This window comes from Nylanderia fulva, unplaced genomic scaffold, assembly GCF_048542155.1.
Source record: "Nylanderia fulva isolate GAGA-0341 unplaced genomic scaffold, ASM4854215v1 Scaffold7, whole genome shotgun sequence".
Classification (NCBI taxonomy): Eukaryota; Metazoa; Arthropoda; class Insecta; order Hymenoptera; family Formicidae; genus Nylanderia; species Nylanderia fulva.
In genome coordinates this window covers 6,139,680-6,160,727 of record NW_028190807.1, presented here as the reverse complement: position 1 = coordinate 6,160,727, position 21,048 = coordinate 6,139,680, and the positions used below count along the sequence as shown (strand labels likewise).

Below are 21,048 nucleotides of genomic sequence, written 5' to 3'. Positions count from 1 at the left end.
CTGTATTATGTCGTACAACATATGAAGGTTTCAGCGCAACTAAACTACTTAACCAGTTTCAACATCACGGACTCCCGTCGTCTAGCTGTCTGCCAGCTCTTGTCTTAAACTCCTATCACGTCTTTCGCCTAGATAATTCTATTCTCGATTTCTGCTCCTCCTCCAATTATTATCCAGCTCGAGGCATAGCGTTTCATTAGTGCCCGACCATTATTCTCTATTTCGCCGCTTCTAAACGTTAGCGCGACATCTTCTGAAAATAATAAATCCAATTTCATTCCATTAAATTAATTAATGTAAATCACAGATCTAATTAGAATATATATATGTGTGTAAAACGCAAAAGAGAATATCCTTTTTTTTAAATTAATATAGTACTCTATTTTCACTTCGTACTTGAATTTTATTTCTCGATGAAAATCGGCGCGTTAAATTCCACCGTCTTTGCCATGTTTTTTTCTCCGTTTATCATTTCATTACACGCGTTCTTCGAGGCACCGTATATTGGGCTTCGATCGCGATAATTCGCGATAATTTTGGATCGCAACGACCGCCGTAACTCGCTGTTTATGTCACGTCATCGTGGCGATGGCGACGATACTAATAACGAGGATGATGATAAACCACCTTTATCGTTCTGGCGTATATACCCGAGAGGGCAGAGGGATGAAGGAAGCGCTCCGTTTTGCGGCCAGCGTATCATCATTCTCTTGCCGGAGTGTCATAACGTAGCGTAACTGAATATAATTTATTATTGGGAGTTGCCTCGCGCACTAACCCGGGAGAAAGAACGCAATATCCGCGCAGCGATATATATACGGGGCCAACAATGTTTTATTACGTTACGGCCACGTCATTAGGTGATTTTCTGACGGAGGGTAGCAGCTCCCGAAAGTAGGTCGCGATGCATCTCTCTTCGAGTTCGCTTGAAGATACCGATTAGCGGACATCGAAACATAATATCGGTTGCGGAAGTGAATTTAATACGAGACACGGGAAACATCTCTCATGTGGATTAATAGTAATATTGTGTATCAAGTGCGGAAAGTTGACAATTGGTCACGAGTGCGACCATCCCACACGAGTGAACCATTGTCAATCCGCACGTGATACACATACTATTTTGTATTACAAGTGCAGGCAAAGTGGCTTTGTGCGCGAGGTGGCCGATCGCACGCCGCCATCTTGCGGCGTGGGAAATCGACCGCTTTCCGCACAGAAAACACGCACACAAAGTACCACTTTGCCTGCACGTGTAATACAAAATAAATTTTCCTACCGCGAGCACTCTGGCATATGTGCCGTTGCGAGAGAAATATCAAATTTATCCTTCCCGATCTGTATAGCGCGAATACATTTTGGCGCATCCGGAATGAAGTAAATAAATTTCCCACAATGAGCGTAAACGCTCGTAGATCGAAAGATTATATGTATGTATGCACGTATGTATGCCTCGCCATGTGTGAATCCGATTCGTTATTCCGGACGGGGAACATTTATCAGATTTTACTCGAAAATATAATGAATAATTAAATCTATAAAACTCAACGATTATTATTAATACGCAAATATTGACGCTGCGAAAAAAAGAAGCGGATCGAAGGCAATTAAAACGCCGTGCAAACATTCGGGTATGAATAATGTAAATTTAATTACGTAGAACGCATTTTACCGTTATTCCGTTAAATAGGCGATGATAATGGCGATAACACGTCGCATCCGATAGTCGAGGTCAATGAAATCGATAAATTCGCGCCGCGGGGGAAGAGAGCGAGCACTCAACTCGTTATATCCGAAGACACCAAGTGCGCCGTGCCAGTACTTATCGTCTTATCGCGTAAGTAAATTTCCAACGACGGCGACTCCTCTCTTCCTCTTCAGCCCGCAGTCAACGAATTAGTTCACACTCTTGTCGCGTGTCGTTAGCCTCGTCCATTATTCGGTTACTTCGCACTTCTCGGATAAGTATGAAACTCTCACGATAGTTATGCGACATATCCGCATCGTCGATTCCTCTCTTTTCCACCTTTTTCCGTCCGTGCGACAGAAAATGCAGCGAATGCACTTTACGGTACACGTTGCAAAAATCTCTGACTCTCGCTGTATGTATGATTCAGGGATTCCCACGTTCAGGGAAAAAGGACGCAGAGATAAAATATTTATTATATATACAGTAATATTTCAGAGGGTATTTTTTTCACAGAACAGCGAATAAGAAAAGCAAATGCATTTTTCCAAGTGTAGATTATTTCAATATCTATCAAGAACGTTTATTCTTTACGTATTAATATCAATTTTATCGATGTCGAAATGCGAGGAAAAATAGAGAAATATACGCAGTCATGGTATAGTTTTCTTTTTTAATATAAATTTTAATATATAATTCCCTGATGAACATAAAAAGCGTATTTCACGTTTAACGCAATCTTTGATGGAAGAAAAAAATGTGGACTAAAAATTGTAATAAAATTATAAAAATAATCGTGTTCATGATATTGAAAAAATTCGCAAATCCCTGTTTATCTCAATCGTTCCTCTCGCGAAATTCATCTGAAAATTCTAATCTATGTTATATAACTCCGTTTTTAATATTTTAATATTTTTCATCCTTCAATTTTCCCGGAAATAGAAATTTAATCGCGAATCCACAGTTGGTGCGATGCGAGGTACTTTCAAGAAATTCGATTCTCGTCCTCGTTGAATTCTTTCATTCTGTCAAATGACGACGCTTCGCGTTATCCGCCCGCTTGTTCGCGAGGTAAGTGCGCGAGAGATAAGCAGAAAAACAATTCTCTCCGGATATAGTATTCCCACGACTACTTTTTTCTTCCTCCCAAACTACATCGTCCTTCGTTTTAACTAACGTATCGTCGTCGCGATTGCCGGGTCTCAATTTCCGGTTCTGAGCAGTAACTTTCGAGAAGCACTCATAAAGGTAGGCTACACTGAAAGAAAAACTAAATTAATACATATTTAGTTCAATACTGCCAAATGAATCATTTATTTGAAACAAAGAAATATTTATTTGTTTTGAAAAGAATTTTCTTACAATCGGATCAAATTGATATTATTATAGTTTCAAACAAATGATTCATTTGACAGTATTGAAATAAATACTTGTTCGAATTAAATAAATTTTTTTTCAGGGTAGATAAGGAACAGCGCGCGATAAGGGAGAATTATTTATCCCGTTGTTCATCCGAAGACAAAGAATGATTTATTTTTCTTGCCGACGTATGCGGAATAAAAAAAGAGGATGAAAGAAGTTGTTCAATAAATTATGAATCAGCTGCATTCTTGATATGAAATGCAATTATTATGGATCGCTGACACTGCGGACGAATAATTAATACTCGGATCTTTCTTCGATCTCGCGATCTCTCCTTTTCTGATATAAAATTAGAATTTTAGAGCGAAGACGAACTAAATCCACAACTTGTCAGGCACACTTTGAAGAAAATTTAAAATACAATATTTATACGAATTATGGATCTACTCTATTTCTGTTTCGGATCCTTCAAACACAGGATGCGCTATTATTTATAATGAACAAGGAGGAAATCGATCTATGTTTTTCTTTTTTCGGGGACCGGAAATTGCGGCAGATATAGAAATATTCTTACTATCGCTGTACATAACGCATAGGAAGCCGGGCAATCTGTGCAGGAAACTAGCGGTTTGATAAAAACTTTTGCGCGGAAATAGAAAACGCCGATATCGTGCGTGGTTAATCTGACCGGTAGAAAAAGAAGAAACGACGGGAAAATGACTCTCGCCATTACGTGCGAATTTTTCTTCTCCGAAGAGCGACATGTCGTTTCGACTCGCTTGCCTGCCTGCAGTCGTTTAGTATATTTTTTCGTCCTTGCTTTCCTTCTCTCTCTCTCTCTCTCTCTTTATTTTTCTGCCTTTTTCCCCTACTTGCGTCTCCAGATTAAATATTCACGAGAGGAAAAACGAGGACAATTTTTCCGCCACGGTGACGAATTTATCCCGCAAATTTCGTTTGGCGAGCCATAGGGGATGCGCATTCCTGAACAAATATAATAATTCGGAAACTATATAATCTGAGTTGACGAATTTTTTTTTACCCGATCCATCTGCTATAATGTCACCGATTAAGCACTCGAAACCGATTAAGAGAGTCGCAATTTTTAAATCAAATAAAAATGTATTAAGAGAATATAAAAATATGGTACTTTTTACTTCAACTTTCGTTGAATTATGGATTACACTAATCTCAGCTAAGAGGGCAAAGGGAATCGTTAGGTAAAAGGGAATAAAGTCCCCGGAGTATAGTGCATTACATCTCTTATATGAAACGAGCTCATCAGGCCGGTTGAGAGCTAAATTAATTCTATACGCTGACTATGGAGATTTTCAAGAGAGCAATTCGCCGAGTCCCGCGGGACAAAAAAATCGTCGATGATCGCGCTTTATTCGCGCCGCCGTCGTTTTATTCGAAACAAGCAGAAACATGGAAAATCGCGAAACAATTTCGACAATTGTCATAATTAAACGCTCGCGAATAAACATGCCGCATCGTTTTAGCTTTAGCGTTATTATACTGCTTTCCCGTATTTCATTCCTATATTTCGCTGCTCTCGTGCAATTTATAAATTCCGACGCGCGCTTATCCACACCCATTATTTCGTCATTATTCGACGTTTACGTACAAATAAGGTCGCGCTTTATTAATTTTTTTTTTTTTTTTTTTTTTTTTTTTTTTCGAAAATCGAACACGTCGATATCGATAACTCCGCGCGATGATTGCAAGACGAAGTTGTTGAAGTCGGGATAAAAGCGGGGTAAAAGATTCCACTTGGCGGATTATTCTTCGCTTTTTTGATTCGCGCTACGTTTTCACGTTATTCGGCGATCGCGCTCGAAAGGTTCAATAACGAGAGTGTATCGTCGACGCGGAAATTCTTGGTCCGCAAAGGGAGGTTTAATAACTACGACGGGGAAGCAAGAGCGATGCGAGATAGACAGATAGAGAGAACACGGAGTCGGAGGGTTTAATATGTACGACGTCCTCGGGGCGTTATAATCGTCGAGTATCGATCATGCCGAGCACGTGACGTACAGTCCGCTCCGAGGGAGACTTCCCGTTTGACCAATCAGGGTCCGCTGAAGGATCGTATCATACTTGTCGTTCCTGATCGTTCGCGGCGATCTCGAAATCGGGAGAGGACTTTGCATCAGAATTCGCGTACAGGAATTTCCGGAAATTGTGTCAGCAATTCGTCGTTGTACGCGCACACATATGTACATGTCGCTTAAGACAAAAAATTGAAAAAAATACAATTATGATGGTCGCACCATACTTTTTCGTTGCAGGCAAACCTGGGACACGCGTATGCATCATATTTCATCCTTTGTATAACAATTTCGAGATTGGAACGGCGTTTTTTTTCTCTCTCTTTTTTTTTTTGCCCCGGCCAGGGACACGCTGAAATTGCGTAAAACAATATTGACAGATGAAACATTCCGTAATTCTCACTTCGATAACCGGAGGCAGATTTATTGGCCGTATGTGTGAGTGACGTTTTGTGTCATTTCGCCGCGGGATAAAATATTCCGCGCATCGCGAGAGAGAGAGAGAGAAACCGCAAATTGCACAACGTCATTGATCATTACTCGCCACTCTCTGTCGTCGCGTTTTTATAGTCGCTCGTGAGAGGTCTCGCCTATTTCACGTCGATCTAATGACTTTTCTGGTTTTTTTGCTGTTTTGCAGAAATACGTCAGCGAAGGATCAACGGTACGGGACTGCGTGCAGCAGTGCGTGGAGAAGGGTGAGTGTCAAAAAGCTTTTTTTATCCCCCATCGCGAATAAACATACATATACATATATCTAGTGATCGTTGCAATCTATTTTCGCGAGCTTTTCCCGCGCTAAATCCACACTCCTAAATTCCTTGGCACCGATTGTTTCTGCGCAGTCCGGCGAAATTTATAGGGGATAAAACGGTCTTAAAAAATTGGTGAAACCGCGTGTTATCGGTTGCTTCGGGCCGACGTTTGTTTTCTGAAAGGTGGACGTCGACGTCGGGACGCTTTCTTCCTCTCTCTTTCTGGAGAATCGGAACCGAGCCGTGTCATCGATTTCGGATTTACGCCCGCATTGTGCTCTTTTTCTTCATCCCGTCTTCGCTCTCGAAAAAGGAGAGGAATGGAGAAAGGAGGAAAAAATGAAAGCGTGTGAATCGTTTAAAGGTCCCACGGGCAAACAGTGTTATCGGGTCGCGTCGTTTTATTGTTTCGTTATGGATGAAGGCCTTATACTTTTCCTTTCCTTGCTCCTCGTATTTTTCCCACCGCTCGTTCTTCGACAACGTCTGTATTCTATGTATATCTTTTTTCCGCTCGTTTCCTTCTCTTTTTTTTGACTCTTTTTCATATGTCTTGAAACGGAAGCGCCGCGATTAATCCTTGTCCGATGGTACGCTGTTCTTCCTCTTCGTGATCCTTTTATTTGGCTGTATTAAAGCTTCTTTCAATTAGTTGAATTCCGAGTTAACGATTCCCTTCAAAATATAGTTATTGCTTGTTGTCGAAATTTTTTATTCGTTGTAACAGATATTCGTTGTTATCCGATATCGTTACCACACGAAATGATTAAACGTTTCCAAAAAGCTCTATGGAAACGTTTAAAAGCATTTAAAACCAAAAAATAAAAGAATAAAGAGGATAAAAAAATTAAATTATTTAAAAATATTTCGCGATTGCATCTCACTAAAAGCTACATTTTTAGTTTTTTTTCAGTTATTTTCTAGTTTCTGTATTCTCGAATTAAGATAACAAAAAATTGTTTTTTTCTCTCTTTTATATTGTTCAAATTGTAATTGTATGCGTATAGTGTAAAATAATAAAATAATAAAATGAGAAAAGGCTTTGAATTAATATATGCGATGCGCGTGTTACAAGCGAAATCTCAAATCCCCGAATTAAATTGCCGAGCAAATCGGTTGTGTCGGATATATTTAAAAATATTTCACTTCTCAAATTAAAATCTATATATTCAGAATTTTTTTTCAGCTTTTAGCTACTTTCCAGCTTCTATATCCTCAAGTTAAAATAACAAATGGATTTTTTTGTTTTTGCATAATTGTAATTTTATAAAGTGTAAAATAATAAAATGAAAAAGGACTTTGCAATAATGTCGCAATCAAGATTTCGATTCGTCGAATTAAAATGCCGAATATAAGAACAAATCGGCTGTGTCGGATATATTTAAAAATATCTCTTTTATACTTCTCAAAGAAATCTATATTTTTAGAATTTTTCATTTAGTTACTTTCCAGCTTCTGCATCCTCTTGAGTTAATAAATCTTTTTAGCCACATAATTATAATTACATATAAAGTGTAAAATAATAAAATAATAAAATGAAAAAGGATTTTGCAATAATATGCACGTGTCACAACCGAGATCTCGGATCTCCGAATTTAATTGCCAAATGAGAAGAAATCGGTTGTGTCTGAGATATTTAAAAATATTTCACTTCTTAATTAAAATCTACATTTCCAGAATTTTTATTCAGCTTTCAAATTTTTGTATTCTCCAGTGAAAATAACAAATGGTTTTTTTCTTTTTCACGCAACTGTAATTTATAAATAAAGTATAATAAAAAAATAAATAAAAAACGGACTTTGCGATAGTATGCGCGTATCACAATCGAGATCTCGGATCTCCGAATTACATTGCCGAATAAGAAAAAATGGTTGTGTCTGAGATATTTAAAAATATTTCACTTCTTAATTAAAATCTACATTTCCAAAATTTTTATTCAGCTTTCAAATTTTTGTATTCTCCAGTGAAAATAACAAATGGTTTTTTCTTTTTCACGCAACTGTAATTTATAAATAAAGTATAATAAAAAAATAAATAAAAAACGGACTTTGCAATAGTATGCGCGTGTCACAACCGGGATCTCGGATCTCCGAATTAAATTGCCGAATAAGAAAAAATGATTGTGTCTGAGATATTTAAAAATATTTCACTTCTTAATTAAAATCTACATTTCCAGAATTTTTATTCAGCTTTCAAATTTTTGTATTCTCCAGTGAAAATAACAAATGGTTTTTTTCTTTTTCACGCAACTGTAATTTATAAATAAAGTATAATAAAAAAATAAATAAAAAACGAACTTTGCAATAGTATGCGCGTGTCACAACCGAGATCTCGGATTTTAGAATTAAATTGCCGAATGAAAAGAAATCGGTTGTGTCTGAGATATTTAAAAATATTTCACTTCTCAATTAAAATTTATATTTTCAAAATTTTTATTCAGTTTCCTAACTTTTGTATCCTCCAGTGAAAATAACAAATGGTTTTTTTTCTTTTTCACGCAACTGTAATTTATAAATAAAGTATAATAAAAAAATAAATAAAAAACGGACTTTGCAATAGTATGCGCGTGTCACAACCGAGATCTCGGATTTTAGAATTAAATTGCCGAATGAAAAGAAATCGGTTGTGTCTGAGATATTTAAAAATATTTCACTTCTTAATTAAAATCTACATTTCCAGAATTTTTATTCAGCTTTCAAATTTTTGTATTCTCCAGTGAAAATAACAAATGGTTTTTTTCTTTTTCACGCAACTGTAATTTATAAATAAAGTATAATAAAAAAATAAATAAAAAACGGACTTTGCAATAGTATGCGCGTGTCACAACCGAGATCTCGGATCTCAGAATTAAATTGCCGAATGAAAAGAAATCGGTTGTGTCTGAGATATTTAAAAATATTTCACTTCTTAATTAAAATCTACATTTCCAGAATTTTTATTCAGTTTTCCAACTTTTGTATTCTCCAGTGAAAATAACAAATGGTTTTTTTCTCTTTCACACAACTGTAATTTATAAAGTGTAAATTAATAAAAAAATAAAATAAAAAACGGACTTTGCGATAGTATTGCGCGTGTCACAACCGAGATCTCGGATCTCCGAATTAAATTGCCGAATAAGAAAAAATGGTTGTGTCTGAGATATTTAAAAATATTTCACTTCTTAATTAAAATCTACATTTCCAGAATTTTTATTCAGCTTTCCAACTTTTGTATTCTCCAGTGAAAATAACAAATGGTTTTTTTCTTTTTCACGCAACTGTAATTTATAAATAGAGTATAATAAAAAAATAAATAAAAATCGGACTTTGCGATAGTATGCGCGTGTCACAACCGAGATCTCGGATCTCAGAATTAAATTGCCGAATGAAAAGAAATCGGTTGTGTCTGAGATATTTAAAAATATTTCACTTCTCAAATTAAAATTTATATTTTCAAAATTTTTATTCAGTTTCCCAACTTTTGTATCCTCCAGTGAAAATAACAAATGGTTTTTTTCTTTTTCACGCAACTGTAATTTATAAATAAAGTATAATAAAAAAATAAATAAAAATCGGACTTTGCGATAGTATGCGCGTGTCACAACCGAGATTTCGGATCGCCGAATTAAATTGCCGAATGACTCGGTTGTTTCAGAGGCCTGGAGCACGAGAACGTATTGCTGCCAGCAGGACGGCTGCAATTCCGGGCCGTCGTTGACAGCGTCGAGCAGCGCGTACTTCGTCCTGGCGATCTCGCTGGCGGTCCTCTTGGTGTGCCGAAGCCTCCGTGGCTAATACGTCGTCCCGTAAGACGGAGGATCCGCGCCACACGAGCGTCACACGGAGCCACAATAGGTCCTTCAATCACACAAACTTGCACGGGGGGGCGTACTTGAGGGGTGTTGAGAGTTGCACTTTGCGTCTCAAACGTTTGCGCCGAACGATCGAGGCTTCCTACGGTAGCGGATCTCGCGGAGACGTTGATAGTCGTCCTTTTCGATCTTTCGATTTTCTCCAAAAATCGGATTACGTTCCACGTTTTTTTTTTATTTTTTGATCGCACATTTCTCTGAATGCGTGCTCTCTTCTTCCCGATATCCGTTTGATTTTGAGCGTTCAATTAAATTCAACGTTTACGAGAATTGAAGTCCAGGGAGTGTTGCATACCGATATGAAAAAAATTCCGCTGATTTTATCAGATTTGCACAACAGTTATCAGTTGGTTGTGGAAATATGCCTCGTACACCTGTTGCTTTTGTCAATTCGCAGATTGTTCGATTTTTTTATTGTTATTTGGATAAGCGCTGGTACAATGTTTCGTAAGTTGATGTCTTTCATAAAAACTTTATACCTATATATTATTCCTATTATCCGAGTATGACACTCAAATATTTACTCTTTGAACTTCTCGATATTTATTATACATTCATTCAAAACTCTTTTTCTTTAGAATGTCCTTTTTACATCGTAACTAAATACCGTAAGATATCGAAAAATCACAACATAGAGAAAAAAATATAATTATTTTGTTTCCTAAAAATTCAATTTTTCAAACAAATTTTTATATAGAGCTGATATTTAAAAACCGTATAAAATTATAAATAATAAATGTTACATTGTAATTATTTTTAAACATTATTTTTAAACCGACCATGTTTCAAAATACCGATTTACATCGGTTTTCCATCTCGATATCCACATCGTACAATCACGGTTGATTCAATTGAATGAACATACAACGTATTTACTAAACTCGATCGAATTAAGTGATGCAGTTAAGGAATCGGCTCGTTAAATTTTATGCGTTATTATTATCGTCGCCACTTTATTTTGCCGCGCGTTTTATTAAATTCGCCTATTTTATTACTTCTGCTCTTTTTAGCCTTTTATATGTGTAATACTTTATTTGCCCATTTTATATGCATATTTTCGCGGATGGAAAATGCTCTCGATAAAAAAGTTTCCTCGGATCAGAGATTTGATCGAAACTTCGTTTAGCGAGTCTCGTTCTGAATTAAGATGGCATCTTAAATTGCATATCGCACGAGATCAAATATAAGTCCGTAACGATATTTTTTTTATTTTATCAGATAATGTTTGCTTTTTTTATCAAAATAATATTAAAGTTTTCTGAAAAATATCTTCGATCGAATTGAAAAAGGATTCCAAAAAAACAAGACAAGCTGCGCACACGATTCCTCGACAATAAATAATTGGAATGATAACGATGATATTTAATACTCGCGATTTGCAAATGACAAAGAGCTCGAGAGAATAGTTCGCAGTCGTCGTCATCGTATCGCGGTTATCCGCTTTCACGGTAGCTTTCGTGGGATCCAACTTGAAGACGCGCATCTGTGCGAGAATTTCCTTGCGCGATCTAGTGCTTCTCTAGTACAGTTTTACACCAGATTATGATGTTTTAGGCAAAATAGTTTCTTGCGGAATTAATCGATCGATCGTCTCCCAGAGCTCAGGGTTGTTCAAGCAATTAAATCTTTTAAAATAAGAGAATCATATTTTTTTATCTGTTAAAATTATGATTATAATAAAGAAATACGTTAAGAAAAAATAATGTTTTATAGCTTCTTCGAAAAATCAACTCCATTCTAAAATTCGAATAAAAGTGTGAGACGACTTCCTGTATATGTATCGTTCCTGCATCATGATTTTTTTTCTTCAAATTCTCGCCGATCAGCTTTCTGTCGAGGAACGGCATTCTGTGTCGAGGGGGTGGTCTTCGGATTGAATTTATTCAAAAAGTTTCGGCGTCCCATTTTTCGTCGGGCGTTTTATCAGCGCTCCTTCCATCCATCCCTTCGGCCTCGTACACGCGAATTTAATAACATCGAGTTGGCGGGGCGAAAAAGCGTCGATCGAGGAGTATAGGAGCCGATTTATCAATATTTTGGACGAACGTCGCGCAATGTGTTTCAGTTTTATAAATATTTCGACGCATCATACACTCTCTCTTCCCTATTACACGGCGCTTTTTTTCGCGCGATTCTTTGAAATTCTTTTTTCATGGAAAAATCACGTTGACAAAAATTCACCTGACGCGTTTAAAGAGATTAAAAAAATGCCCAAAAGAAATATTTCCAAACTAACAATAATCTAATAGGACAAGAAAGATGAAATTTCATCCATATTCAAACATCTTTATAATTTTTTTTTTAATTTTTTATATTCATATTTAAATAGAATATTTTAAATTTTTTGAAGAGTAAAGCGCGATAAAAAACGCTATAAAAACACGACTAACGTGAAAAGAGAGTCGGGACAAGTAAAGTTACCGGGATATTTTTTAATAGTTTATTTATGCCCGAAGGTGTCAGGATGTCAATATCGTTCGGGAACATTACTTTTTCGTAGGCATCTTTTTAAAATAGTTAATCCCTGATAATCCTTTTTGACGCCGAGGCCGATGTTATATCGCTTGTATCGTATGCGAAGCCTCGCACGCTCCTTCTATTATGGGGAAAGCGCTATGATAAAAAGGATTTGACCTTTCGCGACCCCATTTTTTCCCATTAGCCTTGCAAAGCCGATTATTGTTCAAAAGATAAACTTTGTTATCTCGGAAGGAGAAAGCACGTAGTAAAAGAGAATTCAAACTCGTTTGCTTGCATCGTCCGTAAAGTTTTACGCGATTTTATGTAAATCAAGAAATATTTCTCGGACGCCAGAAAAAGAGAGACACTATCAGTCTAAAAAATACGAAAATTAAATTATTAAAGCAGTTATTAGTGCAAATAAAAAATGAATTGTATTATCTAGAAAAAAATGCGCATTAAGTTCGAAACTCTGATTCGTCCAGTAACACAATTATCTCAAATTTTTTATTCTTTTTCTCCTTGTACATAATTTATTCTTTGATGCTCTGCTTATCTGCTTATCAATCAGTCTCTTTTATAAATCCATAAAATGAAAAATGATATGACGAAAAATGATTAACAATTTTTTTCGTGTATATTTTTCTCGTTATGACAGACTAAAAAAAAAAATCTCACGAGATTGGAATGTATTTTAATCAAAATTTTAAGATTACTTGTTAATTTAACATAACGATGCAGGTCGACGATGTTCTGGCATATCCTGTTTTTTTTTTTTTCGTGGGACGACTTGAAGACGCTTAGCAATTCGTGACGAGAAAAAAGAAGAGAGAGAAAGAGCATCGAATGGAGGAAAACTATACGGCAATGTTCTCCGCGTGAAAGCCGGTATCGATATATTGGACCATAATCGTTGTCAACGATACGCGTAATTAAAAGATCGCGATTCTGCTCGAGCTGGGATACACACAACAACGGAATCGGAGGCAGCAACAACACAAACAGAAAACGTTGCTTCTGTCGCTCGACACCTTCTAACTATAGTAAAACATATAAAGAGAGAGAAAGGAAAAGAAAAGGAAAAACCCAGAAGTGAAATTAAAAATAAATAAATAAATAACGTGGTTAACTTACATACAGATAACGTTTAACAGAGAGGAGCACAGTGAGGATAACAATAATGATGTTATTATTATTATTATTATTATATTATTACTATTACTACTATTACTATTACTACTACTTGCAATTAATTACTATTATTATTATTATGAAGTACTGTGCATCACACCTAGTATACATATAGTAGTTATGAACGATTAGGCAAAATGCGAGCAAGTCGGGTTGTCGATTATTATGTATAACCGCTTTAAGTAGCCTTATATAAATTGTAATTAAAAAAAAAGCGCGGATAATCTATACACCGAGTGGCACGAAGGGACACGACGGTGTCCTTGATTGTTGCATCTTGCTTTCAAAAGTTCATTAATTAATTCGAGACTTCCTTCGAACTGATCATTGTTCACAATTCTAATTTTCTCGACTTTTTCTCAAAATTAATAATATTCGGTTACACGAGAGTTTCGGAGTGTTTCGTTTTATTCAGGCATAACGAAGAAGGAAATTCCGTTCTCTCTCGCGTCACTCGGTATCAGCGTATTGGATCATGCGAGCGGGTAGAGACAAGAAACTAAAAGAAAATTCTTAAAAAGTAGAGAGATTCATCTTAGCGTATAAGCAACGAGGACGATTACGAGTAGCGGATAATCTGTCGTCTGTTCGCAGGAGGAAGCGTCCAACGACACCTCGCCGACGATACGAACATCCGAAAGACATCTCTTAAGGGGATCCTAAACGTCCTTGAGAAGGCTGTTGTTTTTTTCCTGTTTTATCGAGAAAACGTGAGGTTGGATAAATCATAAATCTATTTATTACGGCTATACGGATTGTTTTTTATCCGAAATTAGAGCGCCCTTTGTTAATATTATAATACTTAAATTTGTACAGTCTTTTTCCTGTACAAAATAAAGTATTAATATTAACAAAGAGCGAAGCGTTCTAATTTCGGATAAAAAAAGAATCCGTGTAGCCAATAATAAGATTCATAGCTTAACCTAACTTCACATTTTTTGATAAAACAAGAATGAAACTTGGATTAGCTTAGGATCCCCTTAAGCAGAGAGACGATCCCAGAATATTCAGAGTATTGTCTGAAAAAAAATAAAAAAAAACACTTACACACCTCGCGATTGTATAAAACGAGTAACGAATAACGAATAAATCATTGTTCGTCGCGCAAACGAATATTAAATATTTTTATTCGCACACACATAATGTATAACGAATAATGAATAATCTTATTCGCTATTCGATCGCTGCTCCTTCGCATTTCAATCCTCATCTTTCGGACCTTCGTGTCGGACTTCGGGGACGAAGTAACTAACTAAACTCTGTTCGCAATTTAGGGGCAGATTTATCTAAAGTTAGCACGAGAATTTAGGATATAAAGTTAAAGCTAATCTATTTCCCGTCTATCGGACGTCGGCCGATCTCAACGTCGATTGTTATTGTTGGAGGTGCGGCTATACGAGTCTGCAGCTCGGAATTAATCGTTGACGGAGCGCCGGCTCGCATCGACTTAGTATAATTAAGTGCACAGAATCGATAATCGTCCTTTTCCTTCACCTTCCCTTTCTCCCCTGCCCCTTCGATTTATACCCCCGATCGCGCAAAATCGCGCGATTAGGCACTTCGGATTCGGGGGAATCGCCGTTGTAAGGGTTACGCGTCGCTTTCATTACATCGGGAGACCTTAAGTCGTTCAATTCAATTTATTAGCTGCTGATCGAGCATCTGTTTGTCGCGGATTAAACGCCGATACGTCTTGCTTAAGGCCACGCACGTCTATAATACTTTTACGAACTAAGACACATCAATCAATCACACTGAACATACCCCAACCTCGATGGTATTCTTAAAGCTCTCCAAAATTTAGTTCGTACCTGCCATCTTACTTGACTTCGCGCGACAAGCAATATATTATTTCATAAGGTACAGCTAATTTTTTTTTTTTGTAATTTGTACGTGATTCTTTAATTACCAACTGCGATTTTTTTAATTGGGAAACGCCACGAAAGAAAAAAAAAATAGAAAATATTTTTTAACTTAACGCCGAACTGGAGAAATTGGCTCGAAATACTTGTCGGGATCATTTCCTTTTTCCTCAAGAAATTTCTCGAATTTTGCATACCTCGAATCATCTCGCTCTAAAATTATATAGAGATAGAATAACGAAAGAAAAACTATACAGACGCGCTGACAGGACGCACAGAAACATCACGGACATTTACACGATAAACAGAGATTCATAGGTGATTTCTTAGTACTTTAAGATTTTACTATATATACATACATACATATATATATATATATATATATATATATATATATATATATTATATATATATATCGCGAAGGGAACGCTCGATAATAATTCTTCATCATTGCGAGCTCTATCAGCTTCTGCCGGCAATAAGATCGTGCGAAGATATCGCTCTGTCGGATCACTCGGCCTTTCGATCATTAACCACGATCGATTTCGACAAGAGACAAATACTTTTGCAATCTCGAAACTGCGTTCACATTGTCAAGTATTTAAACTGATATCGAGTTGATAAAAAGGTGTTACTGAAATCAAGATTTATTTCATTATAAGTGGGACGATTTCTGTCAGTTTCATCGATATATAACGATATCGAAAAGAGAACATGATACGAACGTGTTAAATTGCAATTAATGACGATTATTAAGCCGAGTGATCTGCGCGATAATTTTATTAGAGTTATATACATATTTATATATGCATATATATATGTGCGTATATATGTGTACATATATGTATATAAGCATATATATGCACATAACAAATATGCATATGTTATATATATATTATATGATATTATATTATCTGAGAAACTATGTCATATTGCATTATACATTATATATTATATTATTCAGTTAAACAGAATCATATGTATGACGAGTTGTACATTTATATTAGACACACACAGACGCAATAATAAAAACTACTACCCCAAATTGCGCGCGATATTCGATACTCTTTTCCTCGAATATATATAACAATAAAGCGACACTCGATAATTATGAATTATAATATCGAGATGTATGATTCGAGGCTCGTCGTTCGACGAATATCCATCCGTCGGCGGATGAATCAATTCGTGGATTTCCACTTGACTGCCGACACCAGTGTGCCGAATGTTGCACATCGTGTTAACATACGGGGATTACCATACGCCACGACATATTTCACCGTTCCACGGCCGGCGATTATTTACGAGCGACGTCGTGTTACATTTTTCAGGCACAAAGTGTCCGACGAAAACGCGATGTCGCTTCGAAAGGGCGTGATTGATCGTCCATTCGTGATACGACGGATCGACGCGATTTATTCGCGGGAAAGATTACGGCTTTCCTACACCCGCGAAAAGGGAAAAGCCCACCCTCGAAAAAAGTTACCCTTTCTCGCGCAACGAGAGAACTATATGTATACACAGTGATGGGTAAGACACATTTCAAATGTATCTCGATACAGATAGTGTACAAAATATATCTAACAATTAAAATGTATATGTAGATACAGATACTCAGATACTTAAGTATCTCAGATACATATCAGATACTTTTAAATTATATTTTATCGTAATAATGGTAATATGCACAAAATGTACTGAATCATTCTTTTATCTTTATTAATATTTTTTTCGTTAGTCTTAACACGTGAAAAATGCCTCAAAGATATCGTAAACTATTTCTAAAATTTGGTTTTCTAAAACCGGTGTTGATGACGATATGTTGATAACTTGCAGTCTTGATCTTTTACAAATTTAAAGAATTGGACTATTCAAAAAAATATGTGAAAATGTATCTGCAAATGTATCTGAAAAAAGCAATTCAGACACCATGTTTTGTATCTAAGACATAAATATAAATACTTCAATTTAAATATATCTCAATATAAATTCAGATACACAAAATGTACCTAGATACTATCCAACACTGTATATATATATGAAGTGATATGCGCGAAATAGCTTTTTGCTTTTGTATTATATCAGTTGGAAAAAAATATTACCTTCCCTTTCTCCACAAAAAAATTCGTAGTTGGAAATACCTGCTCTGTATTGATGAAATTTTTTCTTTTTTTTTTAATGCATTTAATGTGGACGATCTAAATTCAAGGCAAGGAGCTTAAAAATTGTTTAAATTTAACTAAGATTAAATCACGGCTCTGTAATTTATTAAATATAAATCACAAATAAGAAAGGCCTAAAGCTTTTTTTAATTTGTTTGTCCGATCGATTTTTTTCTGCTGGACTTTGTGGAATATCTTTTTTTCAGCTATGGTCCACACGACGAGATTTGACTTTCGCTGGAGATTACAAAGCAGTGTTACGTTATTTATTTTAGAATTTGTACGCTCTGTTGTCATGAACGATTTCACAGAGCGTACCGATTCTTTAATAAGTGTCGTCAACAATTGACAACGAGAATTGACAACTCATTGAAAGGTAAGGGAGAACACCTTTACGCATAATAATAAAATGTGACATATTTCAAATGAAAAGAAAATCTTAAATAAAATACAAAATTCGAAACAATAAACGTTTTCAAGTTTTATACCGAAAATTGGATGGAAAAGCGTTGTTATGACAGATCGAAAGGATCAATCTCCACCTCCTTCCTTCCGTGATTCTAATTCCGCGCGAACGCAGGCCACGAACTACATCTGTCATCGCTGCCCTCATCTCAAGCGGTCGCTCTGTTACGTCACGACGACTTAACCGAGATTAATCGACGCCTTAGTCAAACACACTTACCTCTCTGGCACGCTAAGAATTACCTTGGAAGGCGCAGGGCGGGATAAGTCATTCGTCGTATTACCACGCCAATCTCGGCCCCGTCGATTTCCGCGATGAATTAATCATCTCCTTGAAGCGTGTTTGCGAAAGTTCGACCTGGGCCATGTTCCGCGATCGTGAAATAGAGATGTCAAATATTGTAGCGATTATACACGATTGCGTGTTTCGCGCGGCCGGATATTTCATTATTAAAATTGGTTAACTCGAATCGAGAATCGCAATTAATAATTAAAGTTAATTCTCTATATATAAATATGTTAATTTCAAAATTATCTTCTCTAATGCAACGTTATCGCCATTAAGCAGCCGTCGCGAAACTTGTTAAAAATTGCTTCTGTATACCAAATGAGTGCGATAGGCGAATCTTATTCATTCACAGTCCCGTCGTCCTCGCTGTACACTCATTAAAAACTTGCTTCCGTCGTCGTAGATCAAATGCAAATTTGTTAATTAAAAACTTTACCGCGAGAGAGAGAGAGAGGTGAAAAACGTCATTTTCGTCATTCTCTTTCCCTCTCTCTCTCTCTCTCTTTCTCTCACCCTCTTCCGTTTTTATGAGTGCCGCTCGTGAAAACGTATTTAAAGTAAGCGTTTCCCTCTCAATCGGCATGCATACTAAATGCGTCCTAAAGATTACATTTAAATTGGAAATTCCTGCGAAAGGTCGTTTAAAAGTGTATACGTCGCGTCTCTTTCGTATCAATTTCGTAATGCGCTATTAACAAGTCAAACTCTAGTCAAGTGATATTTCTCGTGTAACGTTAACATCTCTAGAATTTACGAAATTAAAAATCTGCATGCAGGTTATTTTTTTTTTATATCGTAAACTCTTGAAATTTTCGCTAAAATTCAATACACCTTATTTCATATGCATTAAAGTCTCTCTTTCTCTCTCTCTCTTCTTCCCTAACAAAATAAAATAATAAAATTTCAAAACTAAACTTATGACACTTTCGAAATAAACTATTCATATATTAATGGCGTATTAATATCGTCGTTTTCACTCCGATTTGCTATAAGATCTCTAAAATGGGACGATAAAAAGATTCCTTTGACTCCATCGAAATTTCAGCAAAATGCACCGATAAAGAGGTATATTAAAAACATAGCGCACACAGAGCTATATGTAACGCTTACAGATCAAAGGCACTTTATGTTGCTAACCGAGGAAGTAATGACGGAAATACGCGAATATCGAGCAAGAGAGGTTTTATGTTTTATCGATAAACCATCCAGCATTCCTTTATCATCCATAGAAATAATAATTATTTATAAAACGTATAAAGGGAAAAAGAGAGAGAAAGAGAGAGTTTTGTTCTGTTTTTCCCTCTCTGTGCATAATAATAATAATATTAACAACGCGATACCAAAAGACACAAGAATTTAAAAGATACATAATAAATGAATAAAAATTAATTGAAAGGGAAATTATGTCTGCTACAATTTTCAATCTTTAAAACTAAATTGTGACAAGTAGCGGCAGTAAAAACAATTCTTTTCTATAATAGCTTATATAGCGAATTTTCAGAGACACATTTTTCGAAAAATAATTTCGACAGATGGTCAAGTTATGATCGGAAAGTACAGAATGTCGAGAGTGACAAATCGCTTTTCAACGAGGATTCTTCAGAACGAGATTCTCTCTCAGAAACGTTAAAGTAAGTTATTAGATTTTACGGGGCGTCCACTTCTTTATCGAGGGAATCATTGCGCGACGGAGACAAGTTAACTCCGAAAACTGATCCCCGACGACGATGACCGAGTGACGTTCAATAAATATGCTAATATTTCCGCTTTTCGTTGGCGAAAATTATGTGTCCCTCCTATATGTGGCAACCTGCCCAATTCGAGTAAAACGATCGTTGATCTTAAATCGCGGAAATTTATTGCGATAGAGGGTCCCGCAGTCAGTTTGGCGATAAAAATCGAGAAAAATCAAAATCACCGTTCGCCTTTCAAGTGAGTTAATTTACGGACGTCTCGACATGCCCTAATATGTACAAACAAAATTAACCTAGATTAATTGTGCGGTTTATAATTTATTATTGCTTTGCAAACTCCAGTAGATACTTTAATCTTTATGTTATATGCAATAGTATTACAACGGAGAGGAGATCGTAAAGTAAATACGCAAAAGTAAATTTGTCTCATAAAAGTAAATTGCTTACTGTACATTAAGGGAGATTTAGAAACTCGTAGGAGAAATGCAGACACATTTTATGCAATGCTAAAATAATATATGATGTTTTTTTCAATTTTACTCTGGAAATGAAAAATAAGGATATTATCATATGAATAAATAAAGTTAAATACAATTTGCGTACATATATGAAAATGTCACACGATCTTCGCCAAGTTATTTTTGGTACTCTCAGCAACATTGCATTCAATTTTATTCACTCGCATATTAAAGGTGCTCCACAGTAATTCTTAGTATTTTTGAAATTCTCACAATGTTGTTAAATTAAGCAAAACAAATTCTCGAGGTCTCTCAAATGTCGAAATGTTCTCCAAATTACCTTGTATTATACATAATTTAGCATCCTCGACACAGGTATAAAAAAGAACTTGACATTTTACTGTCAATGTTTCATTAAGATAATCGCGTTCGCTTTTATACCACGATATAATTCGTTTAGGTTAATGAAGGCATTTCTGATACTCTCACACATTTCTGTCCTTGCACTCGCTATGTATGAATTGCAATGACGCAAACTCGAGGTCGTTAGCTAAAATAACTATGGCACTGTATCTGCATCACGTATATACATATATAGGTATGTACAAAATATATATATATATATATATATACACTTCACATCTATATTCCTTATATAGTCACAACGTAACAGGGAACAAAGGAGAAATGCGGCGAGAAGACAGCGAAGGGAGAAACAGCAATGTCTCCTCGAAATATACAATGGCACGTCATCGTGTTGTA

The 21,048-nt window shown here is 36.0% G+C and overlaps 1 protein-coding gene across 1 annotated transcript in view; it reads left to right on the top strand.

The window, feature by feature from the left end:
* LOC114940899 (uncharacterized) overlaps nucleotides 1–16,263 on the top strand; it is an 82,847-nt gene extending 66,584 nt beyond the window's left edge. Inside the window, exons 3-4 of the mRNA XM_029315678.2 lie at nucleotides 5,741–5,798; nucleotides 9,489–16,263. Coding sequence (XP_029171511.1) covers nucleotides 5,741–5,798; nucleotides 9,489–9,628 — 198 coding nt within the window. The 3' untranslated portion in view covers nucleotides 9,629–16,263. The remainder of the gene's footprint in view (nucleotides 1–5,740; nucleotides 5,799–9,488) is intronic.
* The last annotated feature ends 4,785 nt before the right edge of the window (nucleotides 16,264–21,048 follow it).